The following is a 17,094-nucleotide window of genomic DNA, read 5'->3' on the forward strand; positions in this document are numbered from 1 at the left end:
TCATTTTCTAAATTTATTCTTACATATTCTTACATAATATTATGCTTTTACTATACATTAAACCAGTAAGCTTTCGCTTTTAATAGCAGATATGGATAAAGTACATGAATATTTTATAATAAAGATAGTGGGTATACGTAAGAAAGCAAGCACAACGTAGAAATGATATGTATTTTTTTCTTAAATACAACCTATTTTGTTACTGTATATATTTTTTTATATTACGGGTACAGTTTCAAGGTTCCTATTCAATTCGTAAAATCTGTCTTTATGTAATTTATTGTTATGTAAATGAAAAAAAAAATATAAATAAAATATTGTTTAAACCAAAAGTTTTTTAGCTACAACTTGCAAAGTGAAGTTTGAAACGTCTCATGTTTCACTTCAGATCAAAATATATCGCCAAAGTTGATCAAAAACGGATATATTTTAAATATATGGTCGTTAAAGACCCCTCACAACATACATACTTTTTTCTTATTAGTATCGTCATAGTGTAGTGACAGATCGCCACTACGATCTACTTATGTTGTTCAACATTTGATGGACATGTGAAATGACAATGTACGAGTATTGACAATGCAGACCAGGAATTGTACCTTAATTTACACATTGCTACAATAGGTTAAAAGACGTCCATTAGCCGAAACTTCGCAGTGGCCATTTATAACTAATTTGGAAGCTAAGAGTGTGTCATCTTCAAAAAAGATCATTTACCGTTTTATGCCCTCGGACATCAGTTAAAGCAACCACATGTAAAGAAAACTTCACACAATCGTTAAGAAATGAATCAGAGCAGGATGTTTTATTATTAAAGGTAGAACTTTATCATGTTGTACATGTATACTGCCAACAAATGTTAAACACAATAGTATACACAATGTCTGTACAATGCCAAAATGAGGTAGGATTAAACGAAGAAAATAATTACAATAATCAAACTGATGAACGGAATAATGAATACAGGAATAAATTAGTCATTTGTATTTGATATGTTAGCACAATAACATCTTCGGAATCATGATGCATGTGATTCCTATAAAACATTCGTGTGAATTATTTACATGTTCAGAATTGTCAAACATTTCTTATTTTACAGCAGTCAAACAAGTTACAAAACTTTCATTACAGGTATCTCTCAAAGCCTGCATAGGTGATCTGTCAAGTTGTCAACTCATTCTAAATGAAATCATTGACATATTTCAAACTACGAGTATTACACTGTTGTAACAATTTTTATCTATTAGTAAACTATCTATGACTAATGTATTTAACTAATACGTGTCTATAGTAGACGAGAAAGTGTTCCACATCAACTCTGCTCGTGAAAGCTATACACAGGCTATTTCCTCTAAATTCAGTTTTTTAAAAATATTTCAACACTATTTACACATATAACATATTTCATAACGGACATTTCACGTGCATCCTGAAGTCTTCACCAACTGAATTTGTAATATGTATTTGCCCAGGTTTGTGTGTCACCACTACGGAACCTGATCAGACTGCCCGGACGTGAATGCTGGCATGGCTCTATACTAGTGGCATAAGCTAATTCAGCAAAATAAAGTTTAGATAATGCACACACACAAAACAAAACTAGAAATGGGATAGTTTGAATCTAATACATGTATAACATATGAGAGAATGCGTTCTCCCGCTTGTTATACAATGTTGGCACGATGACAGCAATGTGTATATTATCTATAGCAGACAATACTTTACAATACATAGTAATCATCTTATATGCGGGCACTTTTCAAATGTCAGTACAAAAACTATAATAAAGGACAATTTTAAATGCTCAAAAGTGACGGACTATTTCAACATAATATTTACACAATCTCTTTTCTGCATAATAATCCTCGCTCATTACTAACACAAATAGTACTTTCATATCAAACTTGCGACAGCTTGAGCCTCAAGCGGAAAATGGATAACGATTTTTAATCTCTGCTCTGTTTTTGATGGTACAAACGTGATGGTTGGCCGTGAGATATGTTAAATTACTATTTCACCGGTTGGTTGGTCAAAAATACTGCCAGGATTCATCTTTGCGTCACTTAGAAATGATGACTGCCTTGGTTTACACTTTGGTTCACTTTTACCATATGTATCGACCTTTATTCCCTTTTCAACATCTTGCTGATCGTTAGGTTCAATTCTAATTGCATCTCCAGATCCCATTGCCGGGTCCTCGTCAAAGTAATTGTTGGGTATCAGAAGGAATGAAAGGTCAAGGCCAACCGTCGGGGTCACAGGGAAATCCTCCATGTGAGGTATATGATGAATGCCCATTGTGATCCAGGTAACTTGATCCTGAAATTAATGTCACTCACGTGGTTAAAAATCTTAAATTTACTATAGAACAAATTCCTTTAACATCATCATATAAACAGGTATGTGAGGCTTAACTAAAATATGTAAATAACAATATTGTTTACCCTAGATTGTTCAAATATTTTATACAAAGGAACGTTATCATATATGTATAATATGAACGCAAATACATTTAATCCATATTAAGGACTTATTTCCGTGAAAGAAAAATACTGGTGTTATAATAAGAGAGATTGCCTGAAAAGTTGCTTGGCACGAAGTGAAACTTAACAACGTAACATTCCAAAATGTAGAGGTAGCTAAGCGCTTTCACGTAAGTCTACTGATGGAAAAATAGATATAAAGTTACAAGATTATTTTCCAACTTAAAAGTTACCTCATCTTTGATAGAGTCATTGTCATCGATAAAACTCTGGAAGTTAACAACAGGGTCAGCGGCATCCCAGATAGCGTACATGGAACTACTTCGTCTTTCAGTCTCGTTGTACTTTGTTACAGCGACCTGGTATCGTGCCCACGACACTGACGGCTCTTGTCCAGAACCCTCCTCAAATAGCTGTAAATAGTTTAATAATAAATGAATAAACATGAATACAAGCCTTTATTTACGGACTATATAGTGAGAAATTATTGGGCTTATTAATAAAAAAGAAGAATAAGTACTAGTATATGCATAGCTAACTTGAAATCAGATGTCATTTATTTCTATCATTCACAGTGAAATACTGATCATGTATTCCTCCATTTTTTATTCAAGATTTTTTAAACATAAAATAGCAATGGATATACTTGCCTGTTTCGACATGCCTTTTGTCATAAGTCTGTAAGCTCGTGGAACTTCTGAAGAAGATTTAAAATCCTTGTTATAAAAGGTGAGGTAGTTCGGTTTGTCGAAATCAAATTTCAAGGCAGCGTCTTTCTCTGAATTTACTACATTTCGGACCATTTTAGTGCACGAGTACTTAGAATCTGATTTAATGGACCATTCAGAATTGTCGACCTTTGTTGGAACAATATTTAGAATCTCGAATCTGTTTTCAGTGCCATGAATGTCCATATCAACTTTGTAATGAAACATGTGGTGATGAAGATTTCCTGTGATATGATCCCGTAACCGGAATCCGTAGTTATCAGCCGCTGGAACACTGAATGATGTCAGAATATAGCCAGTCGATATGACTTGAACCTCAATGGCACCGTTTTGATGGAAAATAAAGTCCATAATATAATCATAATTTACGACAGTTGCTATCGTTCGAACGGTAAGCACAATGTCCATCATTCCTTCGTAAAACTTAGAGGGACCTTGGCTTGATAAATGTCTTCTAAGTGGTTTTCCAGTATTGTGTTCAAACACACAGAAAGCTCTGTCTACGAGCACTGGCTCCTCGCTTCCTTCAAGCACGTGGTAAGTGCTGAGGTAAGTTGAATGTGAAGGACAATCACCACCGGAAACCAGCGATCTCACACGGGCTCCGATCAAACCAACACTATCCACGTAATCTGAAAATCTATGAGCTGGACTGGCCGATGAGTAAAATGCTGCAAGTTCTTGCAAACTGAGCTCGTATACGATTCTTTCATTATTGTATCGTATGTCAAATAATTGAGGACCTGAAATAGTTGACATTCTAACATCAAAGTCCCATCCCATATATTTAATGTGGCGGCCGTTGATCGAGTATCTCTTTCCACTCGGTTCGTATTCTGTCGGCGGAAGTAATGGTTCGTCAGGGAACAATTTCCCTCTCCTGTTCATAGAAGAGTAAACGTTCTTAGTGTTTTCTGGAAACGGAATCTTCGTTTTTGTTACAGCTCCATTGTCATAAGCATTCATAAGATCATCCAATGAGCTAAATACCTTATCCCCATAGAAAATCTTGTCAATAAAGTAATCTTCAACCTTGTTACTAGTAAGATCCATTAATACAAGAAAGTCTAGTGGATGTAAACTCCAGAACTCAACAATAGGGGTGAGCCAGAACCACTGCTTTCTTCTTTTAGGTTCATCAGTTACAGATGGAGACATTGGATTGGCCATTTGAAACTCAAGACAGTTTTCTTTACAGTTACCGAGTTTACCACCATAACTCTCCAGAAGAATTTTACTAACTTTACTGTTAATTTCACGATGCATAACAGCCACAGCACCAACTATTTCCGGTGAAGTCCATGGACGATAAAGGAAAGGTTGCGTTTTCTGAGCTTTTTTATTGGTAGGATTTGGCAAAGGTCCAACAATGTACTCTTCTACTACCGGTGCTGGTTTATCTCCTCTGAAAATGACAACGTAAGCTTCTCTTATAGGAGCTGGGGCGGATTTGTCAAGGAAGTTTAGTGTGTCCTTTTTGTTGGGAACATGCAGTTCCATTGCAAATATGTAACTTTTGTTACTAGCTATATCAGCAGCACCAACTAGATTAAGGTCTTTTTGTCCGTATAAAAACTTCTTTAAAGACTTGATTTCGTTCGAAGTGAGGTCATGAAAGGGTGGAACCACTTCCGGTGGGTCAAGGTTTAGGTTGTTACCAGCACTACAACTTTGTGATTCGTATGCAGCCTTTGCAGTTTGTGCTAGCTCAGAGGAACGAGAGGCTACCACACCTAATGCGATTACCAAAGCGACTATGATCAGACACAGAACGACCACCACAATCCTACATATGCCAATCTTACGGCGTAAGGACCCAGGGGAACCAGCGTCATCCATCTTTCAGTTTCTGAAGAAAAATATAATCAACTCTTTAAGATGTTTGTTCGAAATGAATTTTATAAAATACAAAGTTAATACAATACGTATACATATTATTATCGCATATCATTTTTTGTTACAAGTGATTTGCACCAGAAATGATTTAAGAAAGAAGTTTAGAACAGAACAGAACAAACATTTTATTTGGCAGAAACATATACATGTTCATCGCCAATACGTTGTGACATTGTGTATAGCGGTAAAGTGAAAAAAGTATAACATAATTTATCACATCAATATATTAACAAGACATTCGAAAAGCTGTTAACAAATTTATATATACAAACTATAATACAGAAATCTATATACTATGTAGAAGAATTTCCTGTCAAATATTTCGGACACATGTATGCTTTTGATTCAAAAATAAGTATCCATGTGTAGTTATAAATTATAAAAGATTTTTAACAGGTTATACAGTCATATACTAACGTTTTATTTTTTTTAACATAACCCAAGTCGCTAGGCGAGGGATATATTGCAAACAACCGTTCATTTACGGCCTTATAACCTGTAACATATCTTTAGAAGATTTTTCTTCTAAACTAATCAAAACATAAGAAACAAGACCAAATATTTCATGTTATATCCTTATGATAAATAGTACATCCACACTATCTAACCTGCGAAGCTTAATGCAGTATGCAGTTATCAGGATAATATAACAATTTTAATGTGCAGCTTTAACAGAGACGCATGCCTTCTTTTTTTTCTAGAATTACTAATAAAGTTGTTATAAACTCACTAATTCACATCGTAAATAGAAAATATTATTACATGCTTTTCGGTGGTTTATAGAAATATATCAGTGAAATAAAAACTGATAATTTCACTGTTTTAAACAGTAAAATTATAAATTTGGTAATTTCCCTGTTTTGAATATTTGAGCCTGTTACATTGTTTCAGTGAAATACAAGCGTTCACAGTACTGGAAACCAACTTAATGACGCGACGTTGTAAATGACGCGACGTTGTATTATTATTTGGCGCCCTTTTCATTTAGTACTAGGTTAAAATGTCTTTTTAAACGTTTCTTTGCATATAATAAAAAGAAAATTTGTTTAGTTTAATGTAAGATCGGAATATATTTCACCTCGTGAACACCAGAAGTTCATATTTCACTCGTGGCTGCGCCACTCGTGAAATATACCTTTTGGTGCTCACTCGGTGAAATATATTCCGATCTTACACTGAACTTAACAAATATCCTCTGTGTAATAAAAAATAATAAAACCCTGTGTGACCTCGATTTACTATACATGTTTTAAAGGCGGCTATTCAAATTTTGGGAGCAAGAACAATATATGTGCGTACAGCACTATCCAAATCATCTCAATACACCTAACATCTCTAACAACCCAATGTTTAGATTAAGAGAACGTGTTTACGCATGACTTAATTGATGTTGACGCACATAATAGTAGTTTCGGCGTGTCATCAAAAGATAAAAAAATCACCACAGGCTCGTACATTTATATGGATCTAGATGATAAATACATGTCTTGTCCAAATAAAAAAACATTTAAGTAAATTATTTACAATGACAATGAAACAACGGCTTGCCCCTAAATCCATTTTGCAAACATATCAGTTGATTCTTGGTAAAACAATTGTGCGTTTGGTAAGTTTTTTATCCTGCAATTGATTGAAAAGTCATAGAAAATAATGTCAAAAGGAGAACATGTCTTGGTAAACCGGTTTAAACAAGCTGTCCTACTTGCTACAATAACAGGTGTGTTTATATCTGTGTCAAGTGAAATATCGCAGTTATCTACTGTGATAATAGGGGTGTTTATATCTGTGTCAAGTGCAATATAAAAGTTATCTCATGAAAACTACAAATTTTTACTTTTATGCATATTAAATGACTGTAAACAAATATGTTGATGTTTTAGACCCGTTTTATTTATCTGAGAGGTAGCTGTTTGTTGAAAATTTTATTTTTCTTTCCTAACGTAAAAAGTACATATACATCGAATTTGCATAACAGTAAACACAGTCTAACTCATTCTACATATGCCGATTTTTAATCCTTTTCAAGAAATAATACAAAATAATTTTTAAAAAATTCATGACTGTGCAAGTAATCATTAGTTTTGGAAAATTTCCGTGACATATACACTTCAACAAATATAGGGGAGCAGTGGCCTAGTGGTTAAGGTGTCTGCCTCTCAATCCAGAGATCATGGGTTTTCTAGCCCTACTCGGGTCACGACCATGTTTCTTCATATGACACCAGTGCTGGTTGGTTCCAGGAAGCGGACTCGAAAGTGATTTATATAAGTTGCAAGAACTTGTTTCGCAATCGAGCATAAATAAATATGTTTAAACCAACAAATATAGTACAAAAAATATTTGGTTTTGAGATTGGATAATTATTGGTATATATAATTGGCGTCCGCGCTGAAGCGCGACGCCCCTTATGGAATGAGAAAGGGCAATTGCAATTTCTCGGGCCCTTTAGTCGGTCATAATAGCCGATCATTCCGATTGGTATGAGGGTGTTTGATTATTAAAAATGAAATGTCGCGATATTTACAATGAATAGCGAACTGGAGAATTTCGCAATGCAAACATATTCAAATGAAATAATCTTTTTCGTCAATTAATCGCGCTTTATTAATCATTTGGTAGTACACAGTGGGTTATTATGGTGTGTTATTGTTGTACATGTATCCGAAAGCTGTAAATAGAATGATGTGAAACATTGTGAAAAGTCCGAAAATCTATTTATAGGATTTTCTATTTGCTTTTATTACATAATTATATAAATCTCAATATCACCAACGTAAAATGCACATATAAGTTGTCTGTTTATTATTATAAAGTGAAGTCATTTTAAAGTCTGCACATTGTGATAATGTCAAAAAATAAATGTCAAACCGTTGTAAATGGAAATTATTTCTTGATACGGACGGTTTAAAAACTCTGAAACAAAACACTGGTTATTTTTTTTTGTCCCAGAAAAACTTTTTTTAATAACAAGGAATCAGTTGTATACATTTGTATTATATATATAATTGTAAAAACGATGTATTTATTATGTTAATGTCTCGATGTGGCATCAATGTACATGATATGACGTGAACAATTCAGTACATGTACGATGTCATCGATGTCAAGTTTTTGTTATAATTCATATCGCGGTTGCCGGTTGATCGTTAAAAGTTATATTTAGCGATGTTACAGGCCAACCTAGATTTGCCCGTTTATATATTGAGGTACCATCCGTCCAGGTTTAACATATTTATTTAAGAAAATTAATCATAATCTTGAATAAATCGAATATACATGTACAAAAGGTGTTTTATGTTCACCTAAGAAATTTTCTTAAATATTTTATGTTACTAAAACTGCATATATGATTGAAGCAAGTTTATCCAGTCATGAACTACAATAAACATTTAAACTGTAATTTGTTAATATTCAAAATCGTTTAAGAAAACCTTTTAACGCATATCCGGGTGTTTGAAGATTGATGAAAAGATGATAACGTAGACTTGATGCGAATAAATTTAAGATAGTCTATATTTTGTTACGCATATTGCATTTCGGATTACGAATCGCATTTTCTCGGTCCCTTTCATCAAACTTCGAACAACAACATGTATAAAGAAATATTGGTAATTGACAAGGTGTTCTGAATGTGCTGATTATCTTTATCTTTAGTAATTTCATATGTATAAATACGTGTGTCCAGCCGACTATTCTCTATTTTAGGTTTCAATTTTTCCGGGTATAAAAACTAAAAAAAAGAACGCATACCTATGATATTGTATTTATCATATGACACATAATAGTAACTTTTTTTCTCTCAAGTTACATTAACTGATATTTTATGCATTCATCTGCTGTCGTGTAAAGCCGTGAAATATTTGGTAACTGTGAAACATTTATCATTTAAAGGGTGAGTGACAGTAAACTAACTTTCACAGTACATTATGAACAGGGCGAGAAGAAAACAGATAGATATAGCAAGACTATAAGCAATAGTCAAATATATTGACGTGCCAAAGCTTAATTCTGAGATATTTTCGTTCTGGGGCAGAATCTTGCACAATATCTCGTCGCGCAGTACAATTAGTTGGACTAGACTACGCAACTTGTATAATTTTTACACACTTTTTCTATTATGTTCATATACTATCGTGTGATACGATTTCACCGTGAAAAAAACAACATAAAAATATTCTTTTCATGGTAAAGCATTATAATATAAAAAGGAATGCTACTCCAGTATGTTAAGTATTCAGCATGTATCATTTACACACGTGTTTATATTTATAAACTATACGGTTTTCACGATGACGCGTACTTTGTAATTACTATGAAATGTCCCTTTCGCAACATATTCATCGTACATGAATTCATAATATATGAGTATGCAATGTTAAAGCTCATTAGCTAAGAGCAATGACTATTTCCTAATTATTCAAATTGTAAAAAAATAAATATCGAAACCAGAAGTGCATTTTTTCATGGGGCAACGATCGGAGCGTCAGGTCGATTTTTTAAATTGATTGGTGATATTCTAATTTTAATTAAATGATTCTATTCAGTTGGGTTGTAGAGCAGTAAAATGATCAAAACAATTATTCTGCAAAACAAAACTGGGAAACAAAACAAGAACAGATCATTTATAACTGTAGCGATGGTTCGCATTAATTGGAAGAGAAATGAATAAAGCATTGCAATATACGTGTATTAAGATTTAGAATTAAAAGTAGTACGCCTAAAAAATTGAACGTTTCTGGGCGCGTAATTTTATTCTGTAGGACATTACATGTATAGTAACTGTCACTTTTTGAAAGTGATCGGAACCAATTTAATGCAGAAATAAGCATCCAAGATTATTAAAAAACAAATTGATAACTTATATATTAGAGTATGATTTAATGCAAACGTGTTTTAAATGTTTTAAAGTACAATACATATAAATTTCAAAAATCATTTAGATTACCTCTCTAGATTTTATCCGTAAACACTCGTTTACATTCACCCCTCTAACAAGAGTATAACGCACAAGTAATTTATTTTACCGCCAAGGTCGAATTTTGTATCTTGTGTGACGCGGAGATTGACCTATTTGTATTGAGTTAAAGTTAACCTTGCATGAAATGATTCATGACATAGATATCAGTGGCCACTATGGAACAGAGTCACTGCATTACGACATTCCCTTGGTGACATTGAAACTTACAACATGCTAAATTCATCTTGATTAATGACATCAGAACTTGTAAAACTTATGTACGGACGGTATTCGAGCCAGAACACCTTGGTCGCAATGAACCATATGCCCTAATTATAAATGCTAGTATTTGTTGAGGATTCCATCTAACCTAAGTTGAAATTCAACAACCGAAAAAGTAAAGATAAACCATTATTGAAGTTAACTTCTCAGATTAATTGCACATGTTATCATGTTATGTATAAAATAAACGGGTTATAATTCAAAGGCAATCAAGCATATTGTTACAGTAATACATGTTCTTTTTATATACTGGAATATCAATATTACTTAGTACATTGTACATTTTTTTCTTAGTAAGGCAACCTAGGAAAGAAGATATTTAAATACATGTATATGCTTTGCTGGAATTTTAAAATACAATTCATTTGCCGTGTAGCTTTTATTTTATTTAACTGTTGTAAGTAAGGTTAAATGAGTAAGGGACATATTTAAAATTGTGAGTGAATTTTGTACTATTAAATTTCGTCTTTTTTCGAATAATAATGTCTCAACTTTCAGTATGGGTCCCGAATACAAATATAGCTATCGCTCGGCGGTCACATTAAAACATAACAAGGTCTTTTTCTTTAAAAAAAACTGAAGCAAGAGACAAAGTTTAGCGGGAAATCACATTAAAAAAACGAGGATTTAAGAATCAAAGTCACTTATTTCATAGTATCCACTTTTGTAGTTTAATCATCAGTGTTTACATTAACACATTAATACTTTATGATATTTTTTACCCTTTTTTCTCCCTCTATTTTTGTGTGGATAAAAGATGAATTAGTCATCTGAGTTGAATTATTGAAATAAAACACAAGCGTAAAATTATCTTAAGCGGGAAAGCCTTTTATGTTTTATCCAATAAAAAGAGGGCCATCAATTAGTGTAAGTCAAAACCCATTCTATTGAAATCATGAATATTACTGTTAATTGATAAATGCTGTAAATGTACATGAAAAAGTGACAAATGTTAAGTCAGTATGGTATGATTCCTCGACCTTTACCGATCGTTTGAACGAGGAGAATAAATGGGATCACCCTTATTGTTGGGCCCGAAAAAAATGTAATAAAAATACACATTAAGAGCCATTCATATTTGTTATAGAAATTGAACTGCATCTATTATAACAGCTTTTCAAATATATGTCTTGAAGACTTCATTTAGTCTTTACAAATTTCTACAACTTTAAATGTTTAAACCGCTAAGCCGGAAAATCAACAAAAGATAAAACCAAAAAGTTCTTTGAAAGTGATATTTCTGTTTTATGTATATATCTTTTGAATATTAAAAAATGTCTTTAGACGTTCTAGCCGTTTTACTTGTTTACGTAAAATTTCTACAACTTTAACGTTTTCAATGATGTATTATAATGAGAATACCCAAACATAAATTGGACCTTTAATACTATTAGCTATAATTATTTGTTACGAGATAGCAATCTGCATCACAATCATGTTTCAAGTCCTTGACATTATTTGATTACATATCGGGAGCTTATTCTTTAGTTTCCGTAATTTATCACGATTTACACATTGATTTATTATAATAGTATAGTTCTTACTACCCGATGGCCCTGTACGATGGCGTTAGCATTCGCGAAGTAGCAAGTTCGAATCATCCACAAACATTTTTTCAGGTTTTAAAAAATATGCAACATTAATTGATGAATCATTTGTTTAATTGCTTAATTTCATATTTTTAACATATACATTTATATATATGTTGACATAAAGTCGTACAATAGGGATGATTTGCATCACAGGGGCACGGAATAAAATATGTGTCATAAACTTATCCAATGTACCACTATGTAATAGAAAGAGCACCGAAACACGAGGCTATCTGATTTATACGAGGGGGCGTAGCCCCCGAGTATTAATCAGATTGCCGAGTGTTTTGGTGTTCTTTCTCTTTTGTATCATAGTCAAACATAAAAGCACGCTCCCTGTTGTAACAATATGAAACCCCGGCAAAAATGAACCAATGAACGAACATCTGAATATGACATTTCTGTCGCTTTCCCTTTCTCTGCATTCACAATATGTAAACCCCAGCAAAAATGAGCCAATCAATGGGCATGCTCTGGAGTGCGGGTAACTAATACCCGCACTCCAGTTAACGCACTGTGCATGTATGTGTATACGATTTAACCCTGACACATTTTCAACAGAAAGGTCTCCAAACTATGATACAAGACAAGGGTAACAACTCCCATAGGAAGGTGTCTATATATAGTCAGAGTTTTCGCCTTGTAGTAAATGAAAAATAATTATGCAAAATGTAGCCTAATACTTTATAATAGACACAAATCTTTAAAAATGTAAGTTACTTTATGACATATTATTTTAGTGCATATTATTCATTAATGCATCGTAAATTTTATTAATGCAATGTGCGTGTCGGCATTTGACAAATGTACGATAACAAATAGAGTCAATTTATAGGTATGTAAATGTAGTTACAAAGATATCTAAATTGTACCTTAAAAATGTCCAGTTCGCCATCATTTTACTGCAATAAAGCAGAAAATACCCAGTGCGGCCCACTTCGCGAGATAACTAATTTATAAATCATAGCGTCATATTTTGAAATTAATTTAAGCCCTTCTCCTAGGGTTCAGTTTTCATGTTTCAAAATGTTTATACTTCCTGGGTTTCTTGGCAAGGATATACATGTACAACCTGACAGCTTTGCACCGAGAACGCCTCATGGGAATATATGGAAAGCCATGGCTGTCTTATTTTGTCATTTTTCAATTAATTTATTTAACCATTTGGATAATATTTAAGTTAACTTCGACAATATATGAATTGAAAACACCTTCTTATTAAACCGGAAACCATTATATAAATCCACAGTTGTAATATATGATATCATGCCATCAGTGTGCAAAACTAAAGTAGCTATATATAAGTTGATTTTTTTTTCAATATCATTTTATGATGCCAATTCTTCTATACCAAAGTAGCCATATGTGGAACCGGTATTATCAATATATTAATTCATTTTTACAGTATATGAAACCATGTAACCATGTAATCAATGTATGAAACCAAAGTAGCAATATATAAGTTGGTTATCACATTATATGATACCAATTCTTCAATATATGGTACCAAAGTAGCCATATATGTCTTCTTTTTCTGTCTTTTAATAAAAATAAAAAAGCTCCTAGTCTGTCTCGATTTCAGAGATGCCCCCACTAGGACTCAGAAAGTTTACTATCTACATTATGTAATTTAAACGAAACACATTGAATAAACTTTTAGTACTACGAGGTATGATCATCAAGTTCTCGGCCCGATATACTTCTAGCCACTACGCTGACAACTACACATGATACGTCGATACTGATATCTTATTGAAGATTACTGACCGAGTTACACGCAGATTTACACAGATTAAGTAACATAAAACACACTTTGAACAGTAGAGGGGTTTGTCATTTAGACCAAATGGAGAAAGTTGGAATCAGAGCCGTCATTAAGTACCTCTGTAAGAAAGGGATGTCCCCAAAGAAAATCCATGAAGACTTCATCGATACACTTGGGAAGGAGTCCCCTTCCTATAGCACTGTGAAAAAATGGGCTGCTGAATTTAAGAGGGGCAGAGAGAGCATTGGAGATGATGAGCGGCCTGGGCGGCCAAAAAAGGCCACCAACGATGAAACTGTCGAAGCTGTACACGATCTGAAGGCGAGACCTGTAAAGCGTTACTAGGGAAGTGGGTATAACAGGCAATTCTGACTGATGTCTATGGCATGTCAAAGGTTTCCGCTAGATGAGTACCCTTACAGTTGACTGACGACCAGAAACGGACCAGGCTTAACATTTCAAGATATCTTTTGTCTCGCTACGAGGATGAACCTGATTTTATCTACCGGATCGTAACTCAGGATGAAACATGGGTCAATCAATTCGACCAAGAATCCAAAAAAACAGAGCATGCAGTGGAAGCACCCTGGCTCATCCTATCCGAAGAAATTCAAGAGGGTGCCATCAGCAAGAAAGATGATGGCTTCAATTTTTTTGGATAGTCAGGGGGAAATCATGATTGACTATCTTGAGCAAGGTCGTACTATAAACGGTACGTACTACGCAGACGAATTGAGATGTTGAGATGTCTTCGTCAAGAAATTGCGATAAAGGGGGGGGGGGGGGCAAATTGACTCAAGGCGTTCTGCTCCTGCACGAAAATGCACCAACTCACACATTCCAAGTTGCGATGGCTGCTGCAACTGACTGCGGCTTTAAAATTCTTCCCAATCCCCAATATTCTCCGGACTTGGCCCTCCTCTGACTTCTACCTGTTTCCAAAACGTCTAACACGTTTTGGAAACATGTAGAAGTCAGAGGAGGAAGCAATAAAGGTGTCATGGAGGCAGTCAATGAGTTCTTTGAGGACCAAAATAGAGAGTTCTATTTTGAAAGGTTAAACAAGTTGGAGCACAGGTTCGCGAAGTGCATTGATGTAGAGGGCGATTATATTGAAAAGTAAGACCATTAGTTGGATTCTCTGACTACCGGAGGTACATCGGGCCAAGAACTTTTTGATCAATCGTCGTATGTACTTTAAACAATTTTTTATTAAATCAATAGTAGGATATTATGTCACGTACGGCCTTCGGGTTTGTTTGTTTCATTTTACGCCTTTTCCCAACAGTATCGTTCCTGGAGAATTACACCAGTACTAAACTACCTTCCTCCGTGCTAAACTACCAAAGCATATCCCGAACCCACGCCAGAGAGGTAACTGGATTAGATGTCATCGACTCTAACCCCTCGACCACGCAGGCGGTTCGGGATTTTATTACTACCGTGCTATATCATAACACAGATAACTCCAAATCAAGATCTATTTCCTAAATATAAACCAATTAGGTGTCAAAGAAACAAATGATTATCATTTTTCAATGTCAATGGTCGGATGAATAGTTAATTTTTACGACGTCACGTTCTGTTGGAATATTTCAAATGTTGTACAATGATTTGATCAAGGTGTTGGCCACCTGGACCGGGTTGTTCAAAACATTGGTTAAAATTAACCAATGGATAGCTTATCCACTGGCTAAATCCTTAACCAGCGGCCAGCTATCCAGTGGATAAAATTTCATTGTTCAATAGTTGGATAGTACACTGGCTACCTAACCAGTGGATAGCGTATTTATCCACTGGTTAAGTACCACAATGCAACAGGGTTGGTTAGTGATTCTGGAAACAAAATGGCTGATTTTTTTTATGAATAATAAATTTATTAGAATCAAAAAGCTCCTAAAAAATAATTTTGCATGTTTTGTGCTTTCTTGTTTTTGGAATTAAACAAAAAGTATATCAGAGGCCTTAAAGTATTGATAGATTTATTTTTCCCTTAGACACACATAAGAAAAAAATCAAAAACATTTTTTTTTAAATTTTGAATTGAAATTACTTCCATTAGATGAGTAATGTTCTAACTAAGAAAATGAGTACTGACACTAAGTCTTGTATGTTTTATTAAAGAATAAGAAAGTTATGACTGTTTAACTGAATTTTCTGAACTACAACAACAACAAATTTAGATTGAAAAAGGGTTCTAAAAGCACTTTTTCAGAAATGTTTTAATTTAATCCTATGCATTTTATATGAAATGTCATAGTTAAGAAAAATAAACATATATTTGCAACAAAAATCTTGTTTTAAACAAGTTTTAATGATTTTACTGTTTTAATGATGATGACTAACCTCTGGTTAAGGGCATTATCCGGTGGTCATATGACTGGTTAAAGTAAACCGCTGGATAACGCATTTTATCCACTGGATAAGTTTTGAGCAACAGAATTTATCCAACAGACAAAATTTAACCAGTGGATAATGAATTTAAGCACTGGTTAACACTAACCAATGTTTTGAACAACCGGATCCCGTTGACTTAACATTCTGCCTTTAGCAGTACCAAATAGGCAAAGTTGTAGAGTTCTGTTGTGGGACAATATCAATTTAATATAACCTCGATATGTGTGAAGTTCTATTAACTAAAAATTAGCTTGTTATTCAGATGTGCTGTTGAATATACCAAGGAGACAGTTATTGACCATAGACAACTGTTCGTCATCTGCCATGTTGTTTCAGTCAGCAGCTAGAAAAGTATAAGTTGAAATGAGATAGGGTACTGATCATTCTGTTGTACGTCTTGACTGGCTGTCATGGTGGTAGTTCTGGCTTCCGAAACTTTATAAGCCCCTTTTTAATACATCTGTATTTTTGTTTTTCATCTGATGCGGCGTTCACGTCATGCCATAGTATATAAACAGGTACGCTGAAGACCTTAATCTATAATGGTGGATACGATCTGTGTTGCATGGCAAAGATGTCGATGCCTTGATACCTTCTTAAAGATTCATTTTTGTATAAGGCCAACGGGTTTTCGTTCTTAAAATGTATGAATAACAAGCCATCGCTTCTATTTTTTGGATTGGACCTTAGAATAGACTTTTCCGACGACGTTTGGTATCTCTTGCAGTTGGCGTCTTTATGCGTTTTGTTGGTAAATTTCTACCATGTGGTCTTAATTTTCGTCTTCTTGATTATTGATTTTCAGTGATTGACAGTGCTTTCGTTTTTCAAGTGAGATAAATAGGTAGTATTTAACTTCTTGTCTCCTGCTTTTCTTTTTAAAATAACATTTTTCATATCACCCTTACTTTATTTTTGCCCTCGTCCTTGAATATAAAATGGGTTAAATGAAGTAGAGTTGATGGTCGGTTGAAGAAGAACACCTTTACAAAAA

At 34.0% G+C, this 17,094-nt stretch overlaps 1 protein-coding gene across 1 annotated transcript; it reads right to left on the bottom strand.

Moving 5' to 3' along the window:
- LOC132750840 (putative amine oxidase [copper-containing]) lies at positions 1-10,187 on the bottom strand. Its single transcript, XM_060740893.1, has 4 exons — positions 10,053-10,187; positions 3,134-5,060; positions 2,717-2,896; positions 1-2,319 (listed from the first exon to the last, which is right to left on the bottom strand). Exons 2-4 carry the CDS (start codon positions 5,048-5,050, stop codon positions 2,002-2,004), a joined length of 2,415 nt encoding a protein of 804 aa, XP_060596876.1. The 5' UTR covers positions 5,051-5,060; positions 10,053-10,187; the 3' UTR covers positions 1-2,001.
- Positions 10,188-17,094: the final 6,907 nt, after the last annotated feature.

Source organism: Ruditapes philippinarum, unplaced genomic scaffold, assembly GCF_026571515.1.
Source record: "Ruditapes philippinarum isolate M1 unplaced genomic scaffold, ASM2657151v2 ctg4902_1_1_1_1, whole genome shotgun sequence".
NCBI classification, from domain to species: domain Eukaryota; kingdom Metazoa; phylum Mollusca; class Bivalvia; order Venerida; family Veneridae; genus Ruditapes; species Ruditapes philippinarum.